We start from the raw sequence: 25,456 nt of genomic DNA, 5'->3' as shown, positions 1-25,456 counted from the left end.
CCCCAGGGCCTGGAGAGATAGCACAGCGGCGTTTGCCTTGCAGGCAGCCGATCCAGACCAAAGGTGGTTGGTTCGAATCCCGGTGTCCCATATGGTCCCCTGTGCCTGCCAGGAGCTATTTCTGAGCAGACATCCAGGAGTAACTCCTGAGCACCGCTGGGTGTGACCCGAAAAACCAAAAAAAAAAAAAAAAAGATACAGACCCCACTTGACCACCACTAAAACTGGGGAATGCAAAGCTTCAAAGCAGAAAAAGACTATATGTACATTATGATATCAAATTATATAAAATATCAATTATACTCTAAAAATACGGGAAGGAAATGTAACAGAAAGCTATCAATGGTTATTGCTCAATAGTATGACTGAGTGATTTTTGTTGTCTGATTTATTATCTTGTACTTTTCCATTTCCTATAATCAACTTGTGCTAACTTTATAAACAGTAAAAGAAAAGTCGAAAAAAATACACTATTTAGTTAAAACAAAGCAAAATACTTGGGGGTGATGGCAAGAGGTGGAGGGTTTGCCCCAGTGATTTGAGGTCTGGGGTGGAGGGTGAAGCTGTGTGGAAATTGGGTTGTGGTGTGGATCATGGCTTTTGTGTGTGTGTGGCCTCCATGGGGCAATTTGATGGTCAGAATGTGAGGACATAGTTTCTGCAATGAGTTATGAATGAGGAAGAAGAAAGAAAGAAAGAAAGAAAGAAGAAAGAAAGAAAGAAAGAAAGAAAGAAAGAAAGAAAGAAAAGAAAGAAAGAAAAGAAAGAAAGAGAAAGAAAGAGAGAGAGAAAGAAAGAGAGGAAGAGAGGAAGGAAGGAAGAGAGAGAGAAAAGAGGAAGAAAGGAAGGAAGGAAGGAAGAGAGGAAGAAAGAAAGAGATAGAAAGAAAGGAATAAAAAAAAGAAAGAAGAAAAAGCAAGAGAAAAAGAGAGAAAGAAGAAAGATAAAGGAAAAGAAAGGAAAGAGAAAGAAAAAGAAAAAGAAAGAAAAAAAAAACAAGGAAAAGAAAGGAAAAAAACCCCTCTCTATATTGAGTTCAAATGTCCCATGAAACTGGTTCCAGAAAAGATGAGTAAGTCAGAGCTTGGATGAAGGTCTCTGAGATGCTAAAAGCTCACCTTTTCTTAAAAAGCCACGGTCTGGAACTTATTTTACTAGGTCTTTGATTTAAGTTAACCAAGATCAGGAAGGAGAAAGTGGCAATCAAGAATGAAAGAGTCAGCACTGGAATACCCTCCTGCATGCCTGCCACAGAGGATTGCTGCTCTGTTCCAGCCAGTCCTCAGCTAATTCCACTGCAGAAGTGGTGTCTCTGGTGGTTGAGTGTGAGAGAGAGGTCTGTATTGAGTGATTTGGAAAAGCACATGGGGCAGAGGGGCTGGATGCTCTGTTTTGTTTGTCCTAATGCTATGAATAATATTAGCAGCCAGCTAATGGGCTGCTGTTGGATAGAATGAGATTGCATTTTTATGGCGTGCTTCATAAATACCAGATGACTCGTCAATGACAGCTATTCCATCATGTCGGCAATATTGGATAAGAAAGGAATAAACCACTTTGCTGCACTGCTGGAGACTTTCTGTGACCTCGGGAAGGTCTGCTAGGCCTGGCCTCCTATTCATGATCCATAGGATCTCTCACCTTTGTGTCTTTGTTTCCATTCCTATTTTATGGTTGGGATTTATTTGTGTGATTGTCTCCCTGACTGACTTTTAACTCAGGGTGAGCAGAAACCAAAAAAATGAGTGTATGGAAGAGATTGCAGCTTCTGTCTTCACATCTTCACAGATCTCACACACATTCAGACAACTATAATACATGCATAGACATCCACACACAACTATCACTTGTGTACGCATGCTCACATATTTTTTTGTTTATTTTTTGGGCCACACCCGGTGACGCTCAGGGGTTACTTCTGCACTCAGAAATCACTCCTGGCTTGGGGGACCATATGGGACGCTGGGAGATCAAACTGCAATCTGTCCTAGGCTAGCATGGGCAAGGCAGATGCCTTACCACTTGCGCCACCGCTCTGGCCCCAAACTCACATATTTAAACTCACACAACTAGTGCACACCCCAAACCCACACAATTCACACAAAATTACATATATGTACATACACTAACATGCATACCCACACCCACATCCTCCTCTCTCTCTCTCTCTCTCTCTCTCTCTCTCTCTCTCTCACACACACACACACACACACTTTCTCTCTTACACACACATTGGAGACAGACCGACAACAAAGTGAGGAGACAGGTGGCCAGGACTTCAGAATAGGCATGTAACCCAACATTAGTTAGAGAGAGCATTGAATTTCTCACCAAACCCTCCTTCAGGAATTCACTCCTGAGCCATTCTCTCTCCCTTCCCCCCATAATCTCTTCTACATCAACACTCACCTCACCCTGAAGCTGTATCAGTGTAGGCCCTAGACAGAACCCCGGGACATTCCTGTGGTTGCCCTCCATGTATAGGTCACAGCTGCCACGGACCTGAGGCCTCTGAACTATCTCCTGCGGTGCTGTCATTTTGCCCTGGGACTTTCCAGAATAGGGCCCTGCCTCCTCTGCAGTCCCAGTATCCCAGGAGACACAGACAGTGGTTATTCATTTCTCCCCCAAAATGAGGTTGGGGGCTGGTACTTTTCTAGGATAATACTCAACAGCTGCTCTGCATGTCAGACAACCAGGTGGACAGCCAATCTACCTCTAGTGACTTTTAACACTTCATGTTAGGGGTCACTGGACTCCCACCCAGATCCTTCCTAGACCCCAGGCTCTCAGGCCCTCACCAACCCCTTTCTTTCCATGGCCCACAGTCTGCACAAAGCTAACCTCAGGCCTCTTCCTGGTTGTCTCTGATTCACTTTCCTCCCTATGGCCAGATAATGGTTTAGGGTTTGGCTGGGCCCTTCTGCCAGCACACCCCAAGCCAAATTCCTGACCCTGCTTGATACTGGGCACCCATTATCTCCCAGGACACCTCCTTCTCCAGTTCCCGACTGTCCCCTCTTCTAATTAGGAAACATTGTGGGCCCAGGTTTCTATTTTATTTTTTATTTTAAACTTTTATTGATTGATTGATTAATTGATTGATGATTGATTGGTTGTTGGACCACACCCAGAGGTGCTCAAGGATCACTCCTGGCTCTGCGCTTAGAAATCCCCCCTAGCAAGATGGGGAACCATATGGGTGCCAGGAATCTAACTGGGTCCCTCCTGGGTTGACCACATGCAAGGCAAATACCCTACAGCTGTGCTATCTCTCCATCACCCTGTGCAATGCTTGGACTTAGCCACCTTTTATTGAGAACAACCAAGTCCTGGCAACTTCAAGGTTCCCATTGCCTGTCTAGGGAAGCTGTCTGGCATGGGCACTGTGGGACCAACTAGAGAGGAGAGGGGCATCACACCATCCTAGCTACTTTGCTGGGAGGCAGCCTTTTAGAATCCACAAGCTGCTTTTGGGTTCTTCTCTCACTGGAATGTCAGGCCTGGTATATCTGGTTTAAGTTCTGAAACTAGATCTACAGTTCTGGAGAAGCTTTGCCCAAGTTCCCACAGTAAGGCAGTGAGAGCTTCTCAAGTCCTCTCACTCGGAATCTGATTCCACAGAGATACACAGCTTCTCAAACAGCCCTGTAGCTTCTGAAGTCCAGGACAGGCGCTGAGAGTCTCTGGCCTTTCTGGAAGCCTCCTGCAGCTTCTGGAAATACAGATGTGGGCTGTGCTTTTTGCTTCTTCTTCTCTTTTTTTTGCCCAGGTTTGTTAAAGGTCCTGTTTCATCCATAACCCAAAGACAGCTAGGGTTCTCAAGTAGCCCTATCTCTGTGAGAAACTAGGGAAAGATCCTTCTACTGAAATCCCTCCTCTGTTTGGTTAAGGAATTATAGTTCTTAGATGCATAATCCACTGGTTAATACCAGAGAGACTGCTATAAAGGCTACCCATTAAATTGGTTGAGAATTTACATGACATTTTATCTTTGTTCATGCATTCATTTAGAACTAAGCTATAGACACACCTCCTGTGTGCAGACTCTTATGTACTTGTCATGCAGGAGGGAGATAGCATGGTTCATAGCATGGTGGGCCAGAGAGATAAATCAACCTACTATATGGAAGTTCAGGAAAGGAAGGAAGGAAGCTGGAAACAGATTAGGAAGTTTTCTTGGAAGAGGCAACTTTTAAGTTGGGGTTTAAAAGATAAAATATGTTTCTTCAGAAAACAATTTCCTCCTGAGGAGCTTTTGACAGAAAGAAAAGAACTAGTGTGAGGGTAATGACAAGATAGTAATGAAGCTTAAAGGTATAGGAATGAAAAACCTAGATACACGTTAAATTTGCTCCTAGGCAAGTTTGTTTTGTGTCTATCCTGGCCTGTAACTTCAGCCCCTTATTGGGAGGCACTGATTGCCTAAGAGACTACAAAGATTATCTTCCTTCCTTCTTTGATCCTTCTTCCTTTCATTCCTCTCTCTTCTGGGTCATACCCAACAGTGCTCAGAGGCTAATCCCAGTTCTGTGCTTAGTGTTTTCTACCCATAGTGTTCTGGGGACCATGCAAATGCTAGATATTGAATCCAGGTTTTCCTACTAGCAAAGCATGTGCTCCAACCAGTTTATCACTCCAGTCCTAAATGCTCTATTTCTTTACCATCTCATATGGTAGCCTTTAAAATGTCACTGGTGCAACTGAGGATGAATGTTTACTTTGATTCCATTTGAACTAAGGTAAATTTAAATTGTCATTATATCAGACCGTGCAGTCTTACATACGTCTCACTAAAGGGCCACATTTAAATTGGCGGAAATGTCTTAAGAAGCGTCTAAAGCTAGATGCTGATTTCATGGCTCTGGGGTGGGGCTTAGTTGTTGTTGTTCATTCACTTTTTGGGAAGCAGCCTAGGTGAGTCAGAGTTCCCAATAAGTAACCCCAAACTTGGTCCATCATACTTTCAGGAATAGCTAAGCCCCTCCTCCCTTTACCAATAATTTGCCTGGAGTTGGGTTTATTTTGCACTCTATTGGGCCTCTAATCACTGGCCCTTTTCAACAACCCCCTGGCCCAAAAGGCTGAATCCTTGATCTCTTTACTCCAAGTAGGCAGGCCTGGCCCTAAGGTCCCTCACAGTTGGCAGGATCTCTCTGGCGCTAAGCTCTCTCTCAGATCCAATATGGCACTCAACATCTCAGAGCCATGAGCAAGGGGTTAATGGCCAAGGTAGTCCTAGACAGCAGAGGTCAGTGTTTAAGGTAGGACAGGCCAGGACCCCTGGACAGAGCCCAACCAGCCATTTTCCTAGGTTGGGCATGCTATGTTGAGCAGGGCTAGTAGCCAGACCTGAGGTTTGGCTCTTTCTGTTTGCCTTCCTACTACCAGATAAGTCAACGAGCATGTTTGGAACAGCAATAATACAGAAGGAGGCTTTGAGAATCAAGCCTGAAACTTGGAGACAGCCCTGCTTTCCCGTGTGTGTTTTGGAAAAAACTTGCTGAATTGGGACTTACCCAGAAGTTGCTGCCTGCCACCCCCATTTCTGCCACCCACACCCCAAAAGTAACTTGGCCCATGACTCACCCATGGCAGCTTGTGCACTTCTTTTATTATTAAATATATAAGCAGCTTCCTATTTTTAAATAGATATTTAAATGACTTTATATAAAATAATTCATCATTTCCAAGTATAAAAACAAAACTCTCACAGTGTGTGAGATAATACTTCTTCTCAACTTTCTCAGAGGCATAAAAAGGGGGGATTCCTGCTCAGGTATCTGGGGGCATCTCCCTGCTTGCTCCCAGATCATTGAATGCCACGGAAAGCTTCTGCAATGTGGTGGAGTTGCTTTCTTAACTTTTAAAATCCTATTATGTCTCAGGAGTGGGGGAGAGGGAAGCATGTCTTCCCTCCCTTTCTCCTGTTTTGTTCTTTCCTTCCATTTCTAAATATATCTTTTTCTGCATCCAAAACAGAGTCTGTGACTTAGAAGGTTTCCACAGGGAACATTCTCCGCTGCCATTTCCCTTAGTTGTCATTAGCAGAGCTGGGGCAGTGGGGATCAGTGGGACCCTCGCTTTCAAGAGAGGCAAGGGAAGGGTACGGGTCCAGGGCCAGGGTGGGCGAGGTTTCTCTGGGGAAGGCCTCAGGCAGCAGGAGAGGAGGGAAAACAGCAGTATAAGGGACCAAGGGCATGAGACCACCCCATGACCCACAGCCCTGAAATCTCAATGTAGGCCACAGGCTGGCCAGAAGCAGAGAAACTTGGTCAGCTGGGACGTAGATGAAGACCCTTCCTGGGCCCTTTCTATGCTTGTTCAGCCTGAGAGTGGAACAGTGGGGCTGAGATGACAGCTGATGGCATTGCTGCCAGGTAGGATTGAGGCAAGACAAGAATGACAAGATAAAATGGAGTGCTTTGCAGATGAAGTGGGGTGCACCCAGCCCCTGGGCTCCCAATAAGAGATCACCTTCCAGCTATGGTTGAGCCAGAAGTGGGTCACAGGGTTGGGATCCGAGGCAGGGCAGGCAGGGCTGCACACGTCTCTCCCTCGACCTCAGGGGCACAACCTATGTTTTAGCCAGAGCTCCCCCTACATCTTCCTCTGTCCACCCCCCACCCCACCCCACCCCAACGTGCCCTCATCACTCCCTTCTTGGGAATGTCAAAGTGCAAGATACAGAAACTTGGGCAAACACACAGCCAAAAGACCCGCTCTGGCGGTGACCCATTTTCCTTGCCTGCCCATCTCATCTGTGCTGGGATTTCTAGGGCAAAGGCAGGGCTAGGAGCTCCTTCAGTCAACAGGTGACAGTTGAGGCCGGCTCAGAGAGGGCTGGGAAGCAGGCTGGGGGGCATGTGGGATGTGCAGCGCTGCTCAGCAAGACAGGTTCAGTATTCACAGTGCAGTGGCCTCCGGGAAGCCTGGCAGGTACAGGGCTGGGAGGGGCAGGGGCACAGAGTTTGAGTGTCCCCTTGGCATCATCATAAGCCCCCACCAGGCAGGTCCTGAGAGCAGAGCTGGCCTCTCTTGCCCACCTGGCCCCTCACAGAGGGCACTGAGTAGAGCAGAGGGTGCGGGTCCCTCTTGGTATCAGTCAGATCAGCAGGCCCTGGGGCCTTCTCTTCCCGCCCGTCCATGGCTGAGGCCTTGCCCGGAAATGCAGCCAATGCCGACCCGCCCTGTGGAGCTTAGGCTTCAAGCTGGAGACAAGTCCCTGCTTGTTGCTCTTGAACTCTCTCAGCACTCCGCAGGGCCTTGGGACACCTGAGCACCCACCCTGCTCTCCCACACATCTTGGGATCTGGGGGCCTCTGGGTCCCTGGCCCTGGTGAGCTGGGCAGGAGACAGGAGGAGGCAGGAGCTCTGGAGAGGCACAGGGTCATTGGCAGCGCTGGTTTGGAGCCCCCAAATTGAGAATAATCAGCAGCATGGAGGGCTCCTTGGCCCCTGGTGTCCACAGTTAGAGCTGAGGGCAGCCACACCCCACCAAGCTGCTCTGGTCCAGTTTGGGCAGGCAGGAGCTCCCATGGTGGGTGGGCCACATTCCCTGGAGAATGGCTGGGCAGGGGATGGACAACCCCATAATATCTCCTGTGGAGAGACGGTCCTGTGTGCCCAGCTGCAAGGGAAAGAAAGAAAGGCTGGTCAGGCATGGGGGAGCAGAGAGAGGGCTGAGGAGATGGCGCGTTCCTGTGGGCTGTGGGTGCTGCAGGCCGAACTCTCCTGGCCCTGTCAGATACCCCAGACACCACAGGGAACCAGGCAGCTTTCTCTGGCAGTAGTCCAAGCCACAGGTCAGTCTGGCCTCACCTCGGGCCTCCTCTTGGGAGCCGGTGGTCTTGGGGTAGGAGGGACAAGTGCCTGGTGGAGGAGAAGCAGGCCCTTGTGTGGGGAGGGATGGAGGGTCTTGCCTCAGGTCAGATGTTTACTTGCCAGAGAGTGGCAGACCCTGCAAAATGCTGCAAGTACAGACACAGAGAAGGCAGTTTTCCTTCCCTCCTAGACCACCTCCCTCATAGAGGCCAACATATAAGGCATTAGGGACATCTGGACATTGGGGACAAGAATGCAGGTCACTGGGGAGAAATCCAGAGAAAATTCTGGAACAACAGAACAGATATCTACCCAGGCATTTGGCATGTGAATTTCAAAATAAACCAGCTCCCTCCACCCCCCTTTATGGAGGCCAAGGACTTGTCTCCCTTGTCATCCATGGTTTCTCCTTCCCCTTGCCCTCCTCCTCCTCTCTTCCTCCTTCTCCTCCTCCTCCTCCCAATCCTGCATCCTCGGAACGCTTTGTTCCCAGCACAGAAATCCCCTGGCCTCTTTCCAAGGGCCTGACTTTGGACCCTGGTGGCGTTTCCCTTCCAACTGTCCATGGGTCCTACTGGCATGACCCATGATGGGTGAGGAGGGAAGATGGGACCATAGCCTCTGGCAGTTGGCCCATTCCCATGCTCCAGAGGGGGACTCAGAGAAAGCTAGAAACTGGCTATGAGCCCTGCTGAGTAAAGCCAGTCACAGGCTCTTTGAGGGGAGAGGACAAGAAAGACCAAACAGGCAAGCTCCCCACAGCTGTGCTTGGGAGTGGAGAAGCTTGTGTCTGGAATTCTCTATGAGTCCTTCGATCATGCTCTATTCTGGTCAGAGCAGTGGTACTTCCCATAGTGAAAGGGGGCAGACCTTGCCTTCTCAGCCTTCTCTCAGTGAAATCTTTTTGTTTGTTTTTAGGGTTCCCGGGGCCCTTACTAGTGATACTCCACTAACAGGCATGGTGGTTCAATATTACATCCCTGAGGATGCAAAATGGAGATAGGGCCATGAGGTGGGAGTAGAGGTGACTGAATGAGATGGAGGGGGAATGATGAAGGCTGGGGCAGGTGTGAGAATAAGGAGGAAAAGGAAAAGGAGACGGAGTTAGAAGGGCTGAGGGCAGAGGACCAAGACCAAACGGAGGAGGCTGGTGACCAGTCAGAGGGGGTGAGCAGCACTGAGCCAGAGGATATCAGTCTGGTTTCTGCAAACCAGTGGCAATGGATTTGGGTCATTTCCTAATCAGTCTCACCTCGAGGGCCCAGCCTTTGGTGGTTCAGATAGGTAGTTTCTTGCTTTCTTTTAAATAGGATCTCTGGCTCTGAGAACCTGCCAGCTCTCCCATCTCTGGGTGTGGCTCAGATCTGTTAGTTTGTACATGGCAGGCCCCAGGGGATGCTCTGTGCTTGGCATGACTGGTTCACAGCTCCCCCCCTTCCCCTATAAAGCATGGGGACAGGCTGAGAGCCAGAGCCATGGTTCCTATCTTCCCTTCCCACAGGTACAGCAGGGCTGTGACTGTGAATTGCATAGATCAACCCAGCTACTGGGCCAGCCAATCTGACAGGCTAACCTAGCCAGTCAACTCCTTGCTTAAAAGGCACCAACCAGGTGGCTACCAGTGAGTTGGTCATTAGTCAGTTTGAGTCAGTCAGTCATCTGATCAACTCGTCAACCAGAGGCTAGTCCTTTCAAAAATAGCCAACCAAGGCCAGTCAGTCATCCCTGAAGTCAGTTAGTGAACATTTATTGAGTTTTTGGCAAGTATAGAGGAGCCCTCTCTATATTAGAGCCCAAGAGATAAAGAGAAATTGAAAGAAAAAAAAAAAAAGAAAGAAGATACAGTCCCTGCCCTCCATGGGGCTTACAGCCTTCTTGGGTTTTAGAATGTACATATGTGCATAAAATCGTTTTTAAATGTATAAAAACCACATCCAATAAAGAAAAGTGCAAAACCAATACACTATTAACAAAATATAAAGGTGCAAAAAATGTGAATTAGAGGAGCAAGTAGGGGCTGTAGAAACCTCTGGACAGTTCTTGTGGGGCTGGGATCTAAGAGGAAGATATGGCTAGGTAAGAGGGTGGCATGCTCACCCGGAATCAGACCCAGCATTGAAGGGATTATTTTAAAAAAGCTTTTGGACATACCAAGTAGAGCTCAAGGTTTACCCTGGCTCTGTTTTCAGGGGACCATATGGGCAGCTGGGGATCCAAGGGATTGCAAGGTGAATACCTTACCCCCCTGTGCTATCTCTCTGGTCCAGCAGGGGCACATTTTTTTTTTATCCATACTGGGGTGAGGACTATGAGAGGCACTAACCCACTTGCAGAACACATTCAAGAGAAAAAAACATTTCAACAGGCTGGCTGGGAATGGGGGTAGGGCAGGATCTACAGAGACAACCAAGGTGGCTTTTATAAACTTCTGCACTTGCATTAAAACTCACATTAAAAATATTAAGTTGTCCAGGGGTTCAAGAGATACCTCTGGTTTGACAGAGTTTTCTGCAAAATGGAACTAGGGGTATTAACAGACCACACGCTCCACATAGAATAACAATATGATGCAGTTGTTAAAATCAACAACAACATATAACCAAAGGGCTAATACGGTACAAATAGAAGCATCCTGTCCAAATAAGAAGGGTGACAGACAGTCTCACTGTACTCTGAGCTGGTCAGACAACATCTGGAGTACTGTGTCCAGGGCTGGGCGCCACATTTTCAGAGGGACATTGACAAACGAGTGTGTCCAAAGGAGAGCGACCAGGAAGGTGAGGGGTCTGAAAACCATATCATATAAGCAATGTTTGAGGGACTTGCCACACTTCATTTGGAGCAATCTTACAGGGGGTGGGGCTCAAAGAACTGACTTAATTTCTTTTAATTTCTCTTGTCCTAGAGGAAAGTCCTGGGTGAGTGGATGTGGGGGCCAGTGAGAATGACATGAAGGAGAATTCCTTACAGGGCTGTCAGTGAGCATCATCAGCAAGTGAGGGGCAGTGGGTTGCCTGTCAGGTGTGAGGAGAGGGGAGCCCCTGTGGGAGGGAATCTAGGTCAATGAGTCCTAAAACCTTTTTCGAGATCAAGAAAGGCAAACAGGGTCCTAGCTGGGGAGAAGGGCCAGGCAGGTAGGGTAAAAGCAGAAGGATAGCTGGCAAGACTTTGGCATGGAGAGAACCTGCTAGCAGAAGAAGAGAAGTGGGGAAGCCAGATGGAGAATATTGAGGTGACCACGGATGTAGGCAGGACTGCTGAATTTCCTCAGGAAAAGTTGGATTTTGGTTATGGGACAGAAGGTGGCAGAAAGAACCATAGGCTGATGCACAAATAATGACCTGAACCTAAGGCAGCAGAAGCCAGTCTTGGAGCTGGTGAGGGGAATGGGAAGCTTGGAGGGGAGGCAGAAAGGAGAATATTGGCAGGACAGAAAGGGAGGGGGAGAAGGGAGAGGGAGTGAAGGGTGTGGACCCCAGGGGACTTGGAGGTGCAGGTTGTGGTGAATGGGGAGGGGCACTGATCTGAAGGGAAAGGGCGAGGTGGAGTCAGCAGCTTACCTGACTTTCCCCTACACTGGCGCTTCCACTTGTCTGTCTGTGTCCTGCGTCAGGGGGCTGTGGGCAAAACAACAGGGCTGACCTAAGACTTTTGCAGGGTCAGGAATGGGAGGGCACCTCTGTCAGTTGCACCCCATAGGTGCCCTGACTTCAGATTTAGAAGACCTACACCTTTCTAATTTTTGGGATAAAGCAAGGCGGGGGGGGGGGGGGATTCCTGGCTATTCCCTAAAGCCTTTCCTCCCTTTGCCCTCGCGGAGTTCTTAGCTCCCTTTTCTCAGAGCAAGTGGGGAGCAGGGTAGAGAAACATCATGATTTCAGCAACCCCCAGTCCCCAGTGACCACTAGATTTTCCCCACTCTCACCTGCCTTCAGGTTGCTCCACGGGAGACTCCACTGTCTGAGGTTGTTGACAGTGATTCTGGGAGAGAGAAGAGATGTTGGCTGAGGAGCCTACCTAGGAAGAGTGATCAGCCCCCCTCCTGGTCCCCTTCCTGGCCTCTCACTGGCCATCCCATGGCCCTCAGCATTACACTTGCACATCATCATCTCCTCCTCCTGGCCCCCTCAAACAATCAGCTTCTCTTTCAGCTCTCAGATCCAGAACATTTTTGTCTCCCACTCCCTTCTACTCCTGTATCCTTTAGTGCTTGAAGAAACCCTCTCTGTTACCCCAAAACCCAACACACCCACAACCCTGCTCTCCTACTTGCATCCTCCATACTCAGTCACTTGCCTCAGAGCCCTGTAGCACCTGTCCACCTCCCAGCAGCACCTCTAATCCAGGACACATCCTTCCCTGGGCCCCCTCGCCTCGGTTTCCCCAGTCCTCCTTACCCGCCGCTTCTGCCTGTAGAACAGAAGTCCGCCAACAGCCAGCAGGACCAGGATGACACTGGGTACCAGAAAGTGGAAGACAAAGCCAAGGAGCTTGGGATCAGGGAGTTCTGAAGACTGCCTGCCATGGCCTGTGTCAGTCAAAGGAACCGAGTTAAACCATGCTGGGGGCCAGGCACTGCCTGCACCTGCTCGTGCTCCTTCCAGCTCTGTGGGGCTCCTCCGATCCCTGGTGCTCCTCTTTCCTTCCAGCACCCCTAGGGGAAGCTCGGGGCTTCTGGGAAGGTGTGGCTGGGCAGAAAGAGTGGAAGGACTGCCAAGGCCTGGTGGGAGGAGGGTCGGGGTCTCAATGGGATCCAGGCGGTCTCTGAGCAGTGTGGGAGCGTTGTCTGTCTTCTGGGGTGTGTGCTTCAGGGACTGACTTGTGGGTCTCACAGATCCCACACTGGACAGGTGTGTCCTGGGGACATCTTCCAGATGCTGGCCCTCAGAAGATCCAGGAAGTGGAGATGTTGCAGAGTTAAAGTCAATGTCGGCTGTCTCTGCCTGGACACCACCTACCCCTGGACTGGGGGAGAGCTCTGTTCCTTGAGACTCCGGTCCCTCACTCATCTCTCCAGAGGCCTCTTCCAGTGCCCAGTTAGCATCCATTACTGATTGGAGAATATCTTCTATCCCAGGGTCAGGCTGAGGTGAACTTCCAGTGGGGCCACCCTCGACGGCCAGGGGCTCCAGCGTCTCAAAGCTCTGACAGGTGCTCCTAGGGAGTCGCTGCTTCGCACTCCCCGGATCTGTTGTGTGAAAGGGCTGCTCACTGGGCAAGAGGGAGCCGTCCTCCATCCCTTGAGCATCAGCCCCGCTCAAGCTGGCCAGAGGGGTCTTGTTGGGGGCGAGGGACTGCTGAGGGAGGGCAGAGGCTGGGTCACTGCTAGGGGTGGCTTTGGGGTACAGGCAGTTGCAATCAGGCTTGGTCACCACATCTGAAAGAACCACAGAGAGAGGGAGAGAGAAAGAGAGAGGGCAGGTGGAGATAGAGTCACCAGCCTCCAGCACAGTTTTCCAGAGAGACTCGAGAGCGGGATGTAGGTCTTGGGGGCCCCTCGGCACCTAACTCAGCCTGGGGACCAAGCAGAGGTCTACAGAAGGAAGGCTCAAGGGGCCAGCCTCAGACAGGGAAGGGACAAACACAGTCTCAAGAGCAGAAAGTAAAGAGGGGGTTAGGTTCACAGGCAGCAAGGAAGGTGATCCAAGAGCATAGCCACCCGGGGTTCAACTACTCAAGCAGAGGTGAGCAGGTAGCCAGGCCAGGAGAGGAACTGAGGACCCCGGCAAGCACAAAGATGGCTTCTCTGCTGCCCCCAGATACCACGCCCATGGAAGGCAATGGAATCTAAGGCCCCACCAGACACATAGCCACCGGCCACAGGACACTGGGACTGGGTCTGGCCAAGACTTGAGGCCTTGGGATCAAAACAATTAAACTGGATTTGGCCATTGTCCCTGCTCTGAGCAACGAGGTTGTGTGGGAGAGGGCACAGGATGCAGAGACGAGGACATGCAGGACACAGTGTGTATAGCTGAGCCGACCCAGGGAGGTTTGAACGATGCTCAGGCTTCAAATCCAGCCTTGACCCTTGAGGGGCCACTCAAGGCATCTTGGGGACTTCTGGAGTCAGAATCTCCTGGTTGATGTGCAGCAGGCCTTGTAGAGTAAGGGCCCTGACTTCCAGATAGAGCCTTGGCTCTCTGCACGGAGCCCCCCACAGTCCAGCCAGCTTATAGAGTTGGTGGGAAAAGCCACCATGCCTACAGGCTCTTTCAGAGGGCCTTTCCACAGCCTCAGCCCCCCCTTCCTGACGTGCAGACACATGCACACATATATTAGGAGAGATATGTGTTTGGGAACCCCTGGGGGTTGTCCACAAAGTCACATATGTACATGGAAGCACATCTGCACACACATGAGCACAGGTAGCAGCCCGACTGCCTCCAAGGCATCACTCCTGACCCACTTCTCAACCCTGAGACTCCACCACCCCCTCGATCCCTCCGCAAATCCCCTCCTTGGGCGCTTACCTGGCTTGGAGCATTTAGAAAAACTCTCATTGCAATTCTTGCTGAAAATATTCCAGTCATTTTTAAGGACATGCTTTGTCTCATTAAAGACATTCTTGATCTTCTCTAGCAACTGGAGGGGCGTCTCAGAGAAAGTTCGGACACAGAGCTGAAAGACAAGCACCCCACAAATCTAGTGAGCATGAGCTTTGGCCTCGAGCCTTCAGTTTGTTCACAGAAGTCCCTTGATGTTCCTCACATCTCTCTTCTTTACCTTTCCTCATACTCCTCTCAGCTAGCATTCACAGCAGAATCAGTTCTGAGGCTGTGAGCATTGTCACTGATTTAACGTACTCCTGGCCAAAGCCAACATCATTCTCAGGGGATTTGTGCTACGGAGGCCTCATCTTGAGATGAAAACTGAATCCAACTAGGTACTGGCCCTCAATACATTGACACAGCATGGTAAGTCCTGTGAAATCATCAATGATCTCAAGCACAATCCAGAAACTAAACAAGGATGAGGTGTGCCGGCAGTGGGACGGGGCCGTGCTAAGAACTTGAGGCAGGAAAGAGCCTGAAATGCTGAAAGGAGGCTGGCAGCTATGACAGTCAATTCCAGTTGCCTGTCCATCTCCTTGGTGCTTTGCTAGTCAGCTGGTATAAAAAGGCTGAAGGGAGACATCACTGAGGAATTGGTCAGAGGTCAGGTATTGTGGGGCCATGGCCATGTCAAATCATTCAACTTTATGCATGAGGCAGAAAGAAAACAGCTGCGGGGTTATTGGGACGTGGGTGGTGGCCAGTGGCTCTGGGTTTTAAAATATTATCCTGCCTCTGGTGTGGAGAAATGGGGGACTATGGGGACCTTCTTGGACCTCAGGATGTCCTAGAAGGGAGGCTAAAACTGCCCTCATTTTGCTTCTGTTTCTAGAACCCAAGAGTTGTCACCTGCTGGTGCTCTGAGCAGCTTCATACCCTCTTGGTCTTCTGTCTACCTGTGAGCAGCTATGTCTCAGTGTCTTGTTCCCCTTCTGTAGCTGACCTCTACATGCTAACCTACAGGGCTCAGGGCTCACCTATCACCATGGACTAGCCCCGCCATGTCCATTGGCTTGTTTGCAAGTGACTTCTGAGTTCCCTTTTGTCCTTACATCAGCTGCCCAGGAACAAGAGTAGATTTGACTGGTGGGAGAACTTGCTGCATCTCTGGGCCTGCCTGTGCCCAGGGAGCCTGACACGGCTATTTACCAGAGAACAAAGGAATGAGTGTCAAAATGTGAAGACCTGGGCTCAATGCCATTGCTCACCAGCTTGACACTGCTGGCCAAATGACCTCTCCAGTTTGGGCTAAAGTCAAAATAGCAAGTTCTGCCAGCCTCTCCCCTGGCAAAACTGTTGTAAGAAAGAGGCAAGCTAGGTCTCTCTCATCGTTTGGCATAAATTTCTATCTCCATAATATCTCACCTCATGACTTACACAGGTGCCTCCAGACAGGAGGGGCGAATGCCCACCTGTGTGCCTACTCTTCTTAGGATTTTGGGTACCTCCCTTCCCTTCAGAGGACCGTACAGTGGGCCTCCCTGAGCTTCAGTGCTTCTTCCCTTTATTCATGTGAATGAAGGAGCTGGTACCCAGGTATCACCCTGGCAGGACCCAGAGGACCATACAGGGTGTTGGGATCCAACCTGGGTTGAGTGAGTTAAAGGCCTTACCAGTTGTATATAGCTCCAGCCGCTGATCAACACCTTATTTGGGGGGGGGAGGTGGCATAATTGGGTAGTGGCCTTGTGGAAAGGTTGATTCCCACAGCAGTCCCATGACTTAGACCTGCATTCTAGGACACTACATTTTAAACAATATCCCCAAGGGGTTCTTATGAACTGCAAGCCCAGTCCATTTCAGAGGCAGTGCCTCTTACTAAAATGCATTTTAGCATTTTGTATGTCAATATAAAATTATTTTCTCACCTCACCCAATTCTCTCTCCCTCCCTCCCTCCCTCCCTCCCTCCTTCTCTCTCTCTCTCTCTCTCTCTCTCTCTCTCTCTCTCTCTCTTTTCTCTCTCTTATGAAGCTAGGTCCCTGCCCAGCTGGGTCCCCAGGGGCTCCCCTGTTGTTCCCTTTGATCTGGCACCAGCCACCAACAGCCAAACCCAACAGTCACTTTTTAGCACTTATCTCATGGCTTCTCCACAATATGTGATAAAGTTATGGCTCATTCCATTCTCACTGCCCCCTCCATCTGCCAACGATGAGGTTCTGGGGCCTGCTGCTCTCCTCCTGAGCTCCCCAGGCATTATGGGCCACATCCCAATAACTTATACCTCCAACATTTGTCATGGCTAAGCTCTCTGCCCCCTATCCATTTCACAACATCACCTGTTGTTGGACAGCCTGAAAATCCCCAAACCTGCTCAATCCACTCATCTCTTCTCATTTCAGCATGTTTAAACCTCTGGAAATCTTGAATGTCCTTTTCTTGTTTGTTTGACTAGTTTGGGCCACACCCAGTGGTGCTCAGGGCTTATTCCTGGCTCTGCACTCAGGCATCACCCCTGAGAGGGGTCAGGGGACAAAAGGGAGGTCAGTCATGTGCAAGATAAGCACCCAACCTGCTTGTATTATCATTCTGGCCTGCTTCTTTGTCATACCCTTTGCTTACTCTTCTGTGGTAGAGTGACTGTAACCCTACACACCACCTCTTTGGTTTTCTTTAAAACTGTCTCACCACCCACAATGTAAGTTCTGTGGCTCTGGGAGGTTTTGTCTGTTTTTGTTACAGTCACTCATTTACTATTTGCTGAAGGAATGAGTAGCCCTTGTGGTTGATCATACTTTGGGTCTTTTTTTTGTTTGTTTAACAGTCTCCAGTGTTACTTGATTTTGGAAACCAAGGAGTTCTTGCTGAGAAAGACATCACCAAGGGGCCGGGCGGTGGCGCAAGAGGTAAGGTGCCTGCCTTGCCTGCGCTAGCCTTGGACGGACCGCGGTTCGATCCCCGGCGTCCCATATGGTCCCCCAAGCCAGGAGCGACTTCTGAGCGCATAGCCAGGAGTAACCCCTGAGCGTTACCGGGTGTGGCGCAAAAACCAAAAAAAAAAAAAAAAAAAAAAGAAAGACATCACCAAGGCCTAGCACTGTGCCTTTTGGGCAGAATATGGGGAAATAAAGAAATGAATGAATGGGTGAATGATGGGCACAGCTACAGGACATGAGGCAATGAATGAGCTCTGATGGCTATGCTATGTTCCACTAACCCCAGAACCCCTTTTCAGCCACCTCCTACCTTGTTATGTTCCTCAGAGTCCTTGGTGAAACAGTTATTGAGATTCAAAGAGAGTTCCTGGAGCTGCACAATAACTTTGGCATTGGGGGTGTTGTCTTTGAAGCGCATGGTATCCTCCAGAATGTCCTGCACCAGGAAAAATGCCTTCTTCAGGTAGCACACAGGATCTTTCTACAAGATATAACCTTGAGTTTATGGTCTAGGGATGCAGCTGGGAGCCCAGACTTGGGCTAGTCGTGCCCCAATGCAGACAGAGTTTCTATTTTCCATACCCTGACCCTGAAAGAGAGAGACCATGTTCCCAAGGATGCAGCCCTCAGCTGATCTTTCACACTCGTGATCTGGGGGACAGCAAGATCAGGGGAATCTGGATTTCTAGTAAGACTTTAATTCCTTGAAACCAGTGTGTGCTACCAGTGGCTTACACTTGAGTATGGTCTAATTATACAAATTACAGCACACAGTGTCAATTTGTTAATCACCCTGGGGGTCCAGGGGGGAAGTTCCTGAGAGTCTTCCTTTCTCTCTCATTTTAGAATTGTTTTTTTGTTAAGTTTTGTTTGGGGGTCACACCTTGCAGTGCTCAGAGCTTACACCTGGCCTTGTGCTCAGGGATCACTCCTGGCTATGCTTGAGAGACCATATAGGTTGCTGGGTATCGAACCTGGTTAACTACAATCAAGGCAAGTGATGTGCCCACTCTGGCTTGTCTTCAGACTTGTTTTCACAAAAAATATTTTAGTTCATGACTCCTCATCCTTGAGTTTGTAAGGGAACTGAAGGCCACCTCAAGGTTTAGAGGAAAACATACAGTAGTGTTCTGTCTCAAAAGACATGGCGGCTGTATTGACCTTGATTTAGCTCTATATTTCTAGCACTTGGTGTGACTGGTGCAGATTCATGATGAATGCTTGGCAAGTATGAGTGCATTATAGGGCCGGAGAGATAGTACAGGGAATAGGCCACTGGGAAGGTATTTATTATAGGTACCAGGAAGAGCTTGTGTGTGAAGGAACAGATGCTAGACAGGGCTGTGCAGTGGAGAATGGAACTTTTAAAGGTCAAGTTAACCAACCTCACCTTAGGTAAGAGTCTCTGGACAGGTTAAGAAGGAACATGGAGGGGGGCTGGAGAGAAAGCATGGAGGTAGGGCATTTGCCTTGCATGCAGAAGGATGGTGGTTCAAAACCCGGAATCCCATATGATCCCCCGAGCCTGCCAGGAGCGATTTCTTTTCTTTTTTCTTTTTTTTTTTTTGGTTTTTGAGCCACACCCGGCAGTGCTCAGGGGATACTCCTGGCTCAGAAATAGCTCCTGGCAGGCACGGGGGACCGGGATTCAAACCAACCATCTTTGGTCTTGGATCAGCTGCTTGCAAGGCAAATGCTGCTGTGCTATCTCTCCGGGCCCAGGAGCGATTTCTAAGCTTAGAGTCAGGAGTAACACCCAAGCGCTGCCAGGTCTGACCACACCCCCCCCCCACAAAGAAAAAGAAGGAACATGGAGGGAGTAGTTTGGAGTTGAGGAAATGCCCCCTAGTTATGGGTTGAGGGAGCTGGGAGGTCAGTTAGGAGATTCTATAAAATGATGGAACCACTGGTATGGCCAGATCCCAGAGGGGTTGCTGAGAGACAGAGCCTTCAGCTAGGAGGCTGAACGGGCAGGGGGAAGAAGGAAAGGGCTAGTACTGAACTGTTTGGCAGAGATGGCATCCTGCCTCCAAACTTAGCAGCTAAGCCAGCCTTCCTGATTTCCAACCAGGCATCTACCACTTCCTAGCAATAAAGACAATAAACAACATAACTGGTCCTGTCCAGTGGAAGTGGAAAAGGCCTGCCTGGCACATCTTAACATGGAGAAAGGAGCCATGGGGGCCTTGGCCCTGTCAAGCCCTGGAGCTTGGCATCTCAGTTTTGTGCACCCAGGGTCCCTCACAACTTTGGCCCAGCTCTGAGATTTCTCCAGTTTTTATGCTCCTCATTTGACCCATACCTCCCACCGCTGGAAGCTGGCACAGGGGCCTTGAAAGGAGCAGAAACTCACCAACTGCTCTTGGTCTACGAACTCAAAGGCAATTTGGCACGAGGTCTCCATCTGACTATCAATCTGTAAGAGAGAGAGAGAGAGAGAGAGAGAGAGAGAGAGAGAGAGAGAGAGAGAGAGAGAGAGAGAGAGAATGAGTAAGAGAGAGAGCAGGGTCCCATGAAGGCACTGCTGCCTATGGCTCCATCAATCCTCCCAAAGAATGGGGACTAGAATTTCTGGTAGACCTAGGCTCAATCTCATCTACCCCACCCCTCACCCCAGTGACACTTGGAAAGGACATACCAAGGCAAAGGGAAGGAGTGTGCTTTCCATATAATTGAGGGGAGAACTACAGACTACCTGTGACCTCTGACTCCATAACTCGTACAGAAACCAGTTTGTTAACAAGGAAGAACTGAGCAAAGAGCAAAGACACGATCTCCCATAGGAGGCAGTGAACTTCCTGTTGTGGTAGGAATTTAAAGAGAGGCCAGATACTTTTCGGTTGTCAGAATCTCTAGGGGTTGGGGCTAGCTAGATTCCCATACCCCACACTGGCCTCAGGGCAATAGTTTGGTGGTTCTGAGCTCAGAAAATGCTGTGGCTTTTGGTTCAGCTTGCGTTGCTGTGAGAATTACATGTACCAGTAGTGGAAGGTTGGAGAAGTGAGGATAATAATAATAAGAGACACTGCCTTGCAGGTCCCAAGCTCAGGCCCCTAAAGTTGGCCTGTGTCTGTACACCTCTCCCACTGGCTCCCACTCTTTTCTAGATGGCTAGAGGGAGGAGTCATTCTCTTCTAAGCAAGACATGACAATAACCTGGCAGAACCACATTCAGAATTGCTAAAGATAGGGGGCCAGAGGGGTAGCACAGCAGTAGGGCATTTGCCTTGCACACTGCTGACCCAAGACAAATCTGAGTTTGATCCCGGCATCCCTGAGCCTAGCCAGGAGCGATTTCTGAGCACAGAGCCAGGAGTAACCCAAGCACCGCCAGGTGTGGCCCCAAAACAAAACCAAAACAAACAGAATTGCTGAGGACTCCTTGCTAAATAGATACCAGCTCTTTTAGGGCCTTGGAACTCCTGCCCCAGTGTCCAACCAGAGCCAGGGAATTCAGGGCAGTTCTGGGAATCAGGCAGGAGCTTTCCCTCCCAGTCTGGTGGGAGCCTGGGGCCAGGCTGGCAGCACATCTGAGGTCTAGGAGCCGAAGGCAATATCTGGACCCAGTAGGCTTGCTGGGCTGGCACCCCAGAGGAAGTGCCCCTCTGAGGGAGAGCCGGCCTCACCAGCCTTTGTAGAGTCCTCGGTCCGACATTGTGTCCAGGCAATCATTAACCCAGGCAACCAGCTGGAAACCCACTCTTTGGGCCTGCTGGGGACTCTTTGAGAGGCTTCAGGAATGGCAATGGGGGTGGGGCACCCCTGAGCTCCAAAGGACATCAGAGAGTTGGGAGGGGGGTCCCCAGGCCATCTTACACAGTCCTATTTCCCTGCCTTCCCTCCCCTTTAATGGGCTTCTGTTTCTGTGTCCCCTACAAACTGTACTCACCAGCTTCTGCAGTTCCTGCAGGTGTCCGTTCCCAATCATGTCGCTACAGGTCTTTGGCACCTCCTTGGCGACACTCCTGCTCACCAGGAGACCAGCCAGCAGCAGCCAGGAGCCCAGCCATGTCTACAGTGGAGAGGGCATCATTTGTTCCAAGCCCTCATGTCCCCCACCTGGGTGCTGCAACAATTACCACCTCCTACCTAGAATGATATATATCCTATAAACCTAGAATGATACATAAAGATATAAATATAGATCTATATCCTCTGGGATGAAAGGTCCACTCAATCCAACTTTCTCAAGATTTCTTTCCTTTTTCCTGGGGGTGGGTAGGTCACACCAGTGTTGTTCAGGGCTTACTCTGGGCTCTTGGCTCAAGTACTGGATTGAGTGCATTCAAGGAAAGTCCCTTACCTGCTATCCTATTTCTCTGGCCCCTTCTCAGGATTTCTGGTTTTGTTTGTTTGTTTTGGGATCACTCCTGATCCCCTGATCAGGGGACCACATGGGATGACAGGCATTGAACCTGGGTTAGCCAAGGTGAGTAAGTACCTTATCTATCGCTCTGCTTCCTTCCATTCCAGAATTTCCTAACCCCCAACAGCATAACCTCTCTCTCCTTCCATTCTAACTCCAATGTCATTTTCTCCAAGGAGTCCCCCCCCAGATTAACCTGGATGAAGCCTGGCTATGCATGGATTCCTACTGAACACATGTATGACATATCTATCCATTTACATTCCAGGAATGTAGGAAACTCAAAGGATCTACCGAGTATCCTGTGCCAGCAACCTTATACGTGAGCCAGGTAGCAGAAGAGGTGCCCCCGCTTCTTGTTGTTTTTTTTTTTTTTTTTTATGCCTTCAGATTTCAATTCAGACTTCAATCCAACATTCACTTGGATCCAGCCCTTCCTCCCACCTGATTCCATACAGGTCTGGCTCTGTCACTGGAAAAACCAGGGGCCAAACTCAGTTTTGCTGGGAACCTATCTCATACCAACAACTTTTTAATGCCCTGGGTAGTATCAAAAGGAGCCCAATGGATTAATTGTAGGCAATAGTGCCAGTTCTGTGCCATCTTTGGATAGTTCTTGCTATTGGAGCCCCATCAGACTGCATCCAGCTGACCAGCCAGCTCTTAGCCCTGCAAGGAAGCTTGCTGAATTCTCTCCCCTCTTTCAGCATCCTCTTCACTGATCATCCTGCAACCCTTCCTCTCCTCGCAGTGTCAGAACTAATATCTTACAGCCTGCCTGCCCACTCTTGCTTCCCTTTCTCTGCAGCACGAGGTCCTCTGGCACCCCTGACCAGTCCTACATCTCCCCTTCTCCAGTAACCCTTAGAATTTGTTCCACATCCAAGTTTGCTTCCTGGCAGCAGATACCCCAAGACTCAGGGAAATGCTCCCAGGGTGGAGTGCAAGCTGGCACCTTTCTGGGCTCTGGCTCAAAAATCCAGATGATGAGACAAATATGGCACTTTGGAAAAACACAGGGAAGCAAAGAAGCAGCCCACAAAATGCTAATTTCCATAGAACTGAAAGCCCAATGCTTGCCAGCTCTTGCCAGGGAGGAGAGGCAGCTTCAGGGGCCCCCAGAGAGGCCCTTGGGGAATGGGGAGAAGCTGATGGCAACAGGGAGGGGGAGGCTCGTGGGAAAAGACAAGGTGGCTCACTGCCACCAGCCCAGGATTCAGGGAGGCAGAATTTGGAAGTGGGAAGATGCTGGGCGTGCAGGGAGCTTCAGAGCCCCTTGGGGGGTTAAGAAGGGAGCTCCAGGAGGGGGCATGGCTGTCCTGGCTCCTGGGGACCTTGCATCAGAGCCCCTGGCACCGGTGGGACCATGCAACTATCTACCCTGGGCTCAGGTGTAAAGAGCGCCGGCAGGAGATGTCACTTCTTATCCCCAAGGCCAGCTGGGCTTTCAGAATGATGTCAGGCATTAAGATGAGAATAGGGTGACTCCATATGGGAGGCTGACTCTGAAGAGGACCCCTTAAGCCCTGGTTTTAGGAAGGAGAGACAGAACTAGAAGGTCACCCCGGGGTTAACACCCTCATCTGGCCTCTGCTATTCCTTCTCTCCTCTTTTCTTCCTCTAACATCTGCCTGCCTGGGGCAGCCTGCAAGACTCTATCTGTGTTTGTCCAAGGTCAGAAGGGCTGGGACAGCTCAGCCTGGTGGCCAAAAGCCGTCCTCAGCTGCCGACATCCTGCTCCTTGTTTACCATCATCCAACACCCTGAATGGAATCTCAGGGTGCACTGGCCTAGTCTATACCCTCCTTTCTTCCTTTCTCTTCACCCAGGGTCTGGCTCCCAGCGCTTTCTCTGTCTTGTCTGTCTCCTCACTCTTATCCCCTCAAGCCGGGCTCATCTCCTTCCTCCCTGGCTTACTCACTCACTCTCGGGGCTCTTGTAGGAGACCCACTCTTCCTTTTTCCTCTCACCTGACCCCCAACCACTTCCCCTTCCATCAGTCTCTCTATCTTTCTGTCTCTGTCTCTCTTTCTCTCTTTCTTTCTCCTCTCAATCTCTGTTAGAAATCTATGAGGCACTTTTATTGTTAGTCTTTGAGCGCTGGTACCACCTGCACCTACTGGTATGCGTACTGCCATAGGCCATCAAGGAAAGCATCAGGACTGGGAAGCAAGCAGCACAGACCCTCCTCCCACCAATTCAGCACCCCCAAATGAACAGACCAGCCATTCTCGAGAAAGATTATTTTAGGATCTCACCCCATGCAACGCCATGGGAGCCTATTCCTTCCCTCTGTCCCTCCTTCACCTCCCTGCCACCAAAATAAAATAAATAAACCAGCCACCCAAATCCTGGGCAGCTCCCTCTTTTGAGCTGGAACAAGTAGAGGCTTGCCTGAAGCAGCAGGTTCCTGGGCAACAAGTTTGGGGTTGGAGAAGCTGAATGACCCCTATGAACCCCTAAATTCTTTCTCTTCCCAGATATGCCCATTCCCTAGTTGGGTCTGGTGCCCAGAAGTGAGTACACGGCTACTCTGCTGATCCCTTGGAGACGGAGGGACAGCTAGAGAGAAGGGGACAAGGATTCTGTGGCCGACCCAGCACCCCTTAATGACCTAGCACCCCTAACTGACCCTGCCTAGAACTGGCTCAGTGTTTCCCTCTATGCAATGGGCCGAACCGCCTTCCCTTCCCCAAAGGAGCGTCTGCATCCCCCGAAGCAACAGCAGAGCCTGCAGGAAAGTCTCCAGAGCACCCCACGGGGTTGCAGCGCTGGTCCAGGCGCGAAAGAAAGGGGGGACCCCTTTGCTTACCGTGGGAGGGCAGCGCCCGGCGGCACCCCGCGCGGTCATACGGGCAGCTGGGTCCCCGCCTGGCTTGTCTGGTCGGCTGCCCTGGCTCCGTGCTGGCTCGCCTGCCGCTGCACAGGGCCACAAGACAATCCCCGGAGCAGCAAGGAGAGAGCGGCAAGCAGACTTTCACTTTCCCCCAGCCGGGCTCCAACTGGCCAGCGCCTCGGCACAGCCTTTTAAGCTCCTGGGGCATGTGGTTTATGGGAAATCACCCTGGAACCGAGCCAGACACACACACACACACACACTTGCACACACGCGCGCACACAGGCCCAAGGCTCCAGCCCCTCCCCCACGGCCGGCCGCCCTTCCCCGAGGGGGCCCCTAGCACCCCCCAAGTTTGCAGTCCCGGTTCCAGGCTCGGTATCTGCACGCCGGGGTGGTGGATGGACAAAGCCCCGGCCTTGCTGCTGGCACTCCCGAGGCAGGTCCGGTGCTTGCTCTCTGCTCTCTGCTCTCTCTCTCTCGCTCGCTCTCTCGCTCTCGCTCTCTCTCTCTCTTCTCTCTCTCTTCTCTCTCTCTTCTCTCTCTTCTCTCTCTCTCTTCTCTCTCTCCCCTCTCTCTCTTTCTCTCTCTCCCCTTCTCCTCAGTCTCTCTCTCCTGCAAATATTCAGTCTCTCTCTTTCTCTCTCTCCTGCAAATATTCAATCTCTCTCCTGCAAATAAATATTCAGTCTCTCTCTCCCTCCCTCTCTCTCCCCTCTCTCTTTCTCTCTCTCTCTCCCCTTCTCAAATATTCAGTCTCTCTCTTTCTCTCTCCTGCAAATATTCAGTCTCTCTCCTGCAAATATTCAATCTCTCTCCTGCAAATAAATATTCAGTCTCTCTCTCTCTCTCTCTCTCTCTCTCTCTCTCTCTCTCTCTCTCTCTCTCTCTCTCTCTCTCTCTCTCTCTCTCTCTCTCTCTCTCTCTCTCTCTCTCTCCTGCAAATATTCAGTCTCCAGGGGCTTTCCCCTCTCGGTCAGAAAATTTTCAAATTTTGAGCA

At 50.2% G+C, this 25,456-nt stretch overlaps 2 protein-coding genes across 5 annotated transcripts in view; both read right to left on the bottom strand.

Moving 5' to 3' along the window:
• Window positions 1-25,456, bottom strand: part of LOC125997363 (glutathione S-transferase Mu 2-like) — a 436,713-nt gene that overhangs the window by 235,232 nt on the left and 176,025 nt on the right. The window lies entirely within an intron of this gene.
• Window positions 5,595-24,641, bottom strand: CSF1 (colony stimulating factor 1). 4 transcript variants are annotated; one of them, XM_049765721.1, is made up of 9 exons: window positions 24,432-24,641; window positions 21,143-21,265; window positions 19,607-19,669; window positions 17,564-17,734; window positions 14,298-14,445; window positions 12,222-13,201; window positions 11,750-11,805; window positions 11,385-11,441; window positions 5,595-7,630 (listed from the first exon to the last, which is right to left on the bottom strand). In XM_049765721.1, exons 1-8 carry the CDS (start codon window positions 24,468-24,470, stop codon window positions 11,396-11,398), a joined length of 1,626 nt encoding a protein of 541 aa, XP_049621678.1. In that variant the 5' UTR covers window positions 24,471-24,641; the 3' UTR covers window positions 5,595-7,630; window positions 11,385-11,395. The 4 variants fall into 4 exon arrangements, with proteins under 4 accessions (XP_049621678.1, XP_049621680.1, XP_049621681.1 ...); XM_049765723.1 differs by having other exon boundaries at window positions 17,564-17,689; XM_049765722.1 differs by lacking the exon at window positions 5,595-7,630 and adding an exon at window positions 10,212-10,610.

The sequence above is a fragment of the Suncus etruscus genome, chromosome 19 (assembly GCF_024139225.1).
Source record: "Suncus etruscus isolate mSunEtr1 chromosome 19, mSunEtr1.pri.cur, whole genome shotgun sequence".
NCBI lineage: Eukaryota > Metazoa > Chordata > Mammalia > Eulipotyphla > Soricidae > Suncus > Suncus etruscus.
This window is presented reverse-complemented; position numbering and strand designations above follow the sequence as displayed.

What these genes read in the sequence shown, in the direction of transcription:
- CSF1 (XM_049765721.1), bottom strand. Translation starts at nt 24,470, where the DNA reads ATGACCGCGCGGGGTGCCGCCGGGCGCTGCCCTCCCACG. An exon ending in TGCAGGAACTGCAGAAGCTG is followed by an intron (nt 19,670 to 21,142) that starts GTGAGTACAGTT and finishes TCTCTCTTACAG; the next exon opens with ATTGATAGTCAGATGGAGAC. An exon ending in ACTCTGAGGAACATAACAAG is followed by an intron (nt 14,446 to 17,563) that starts GTAGGAGGTGGC and finishes CTTGTCTTTCAG; the next exon opens with CTCTGTGTCCGAACTTTCTC.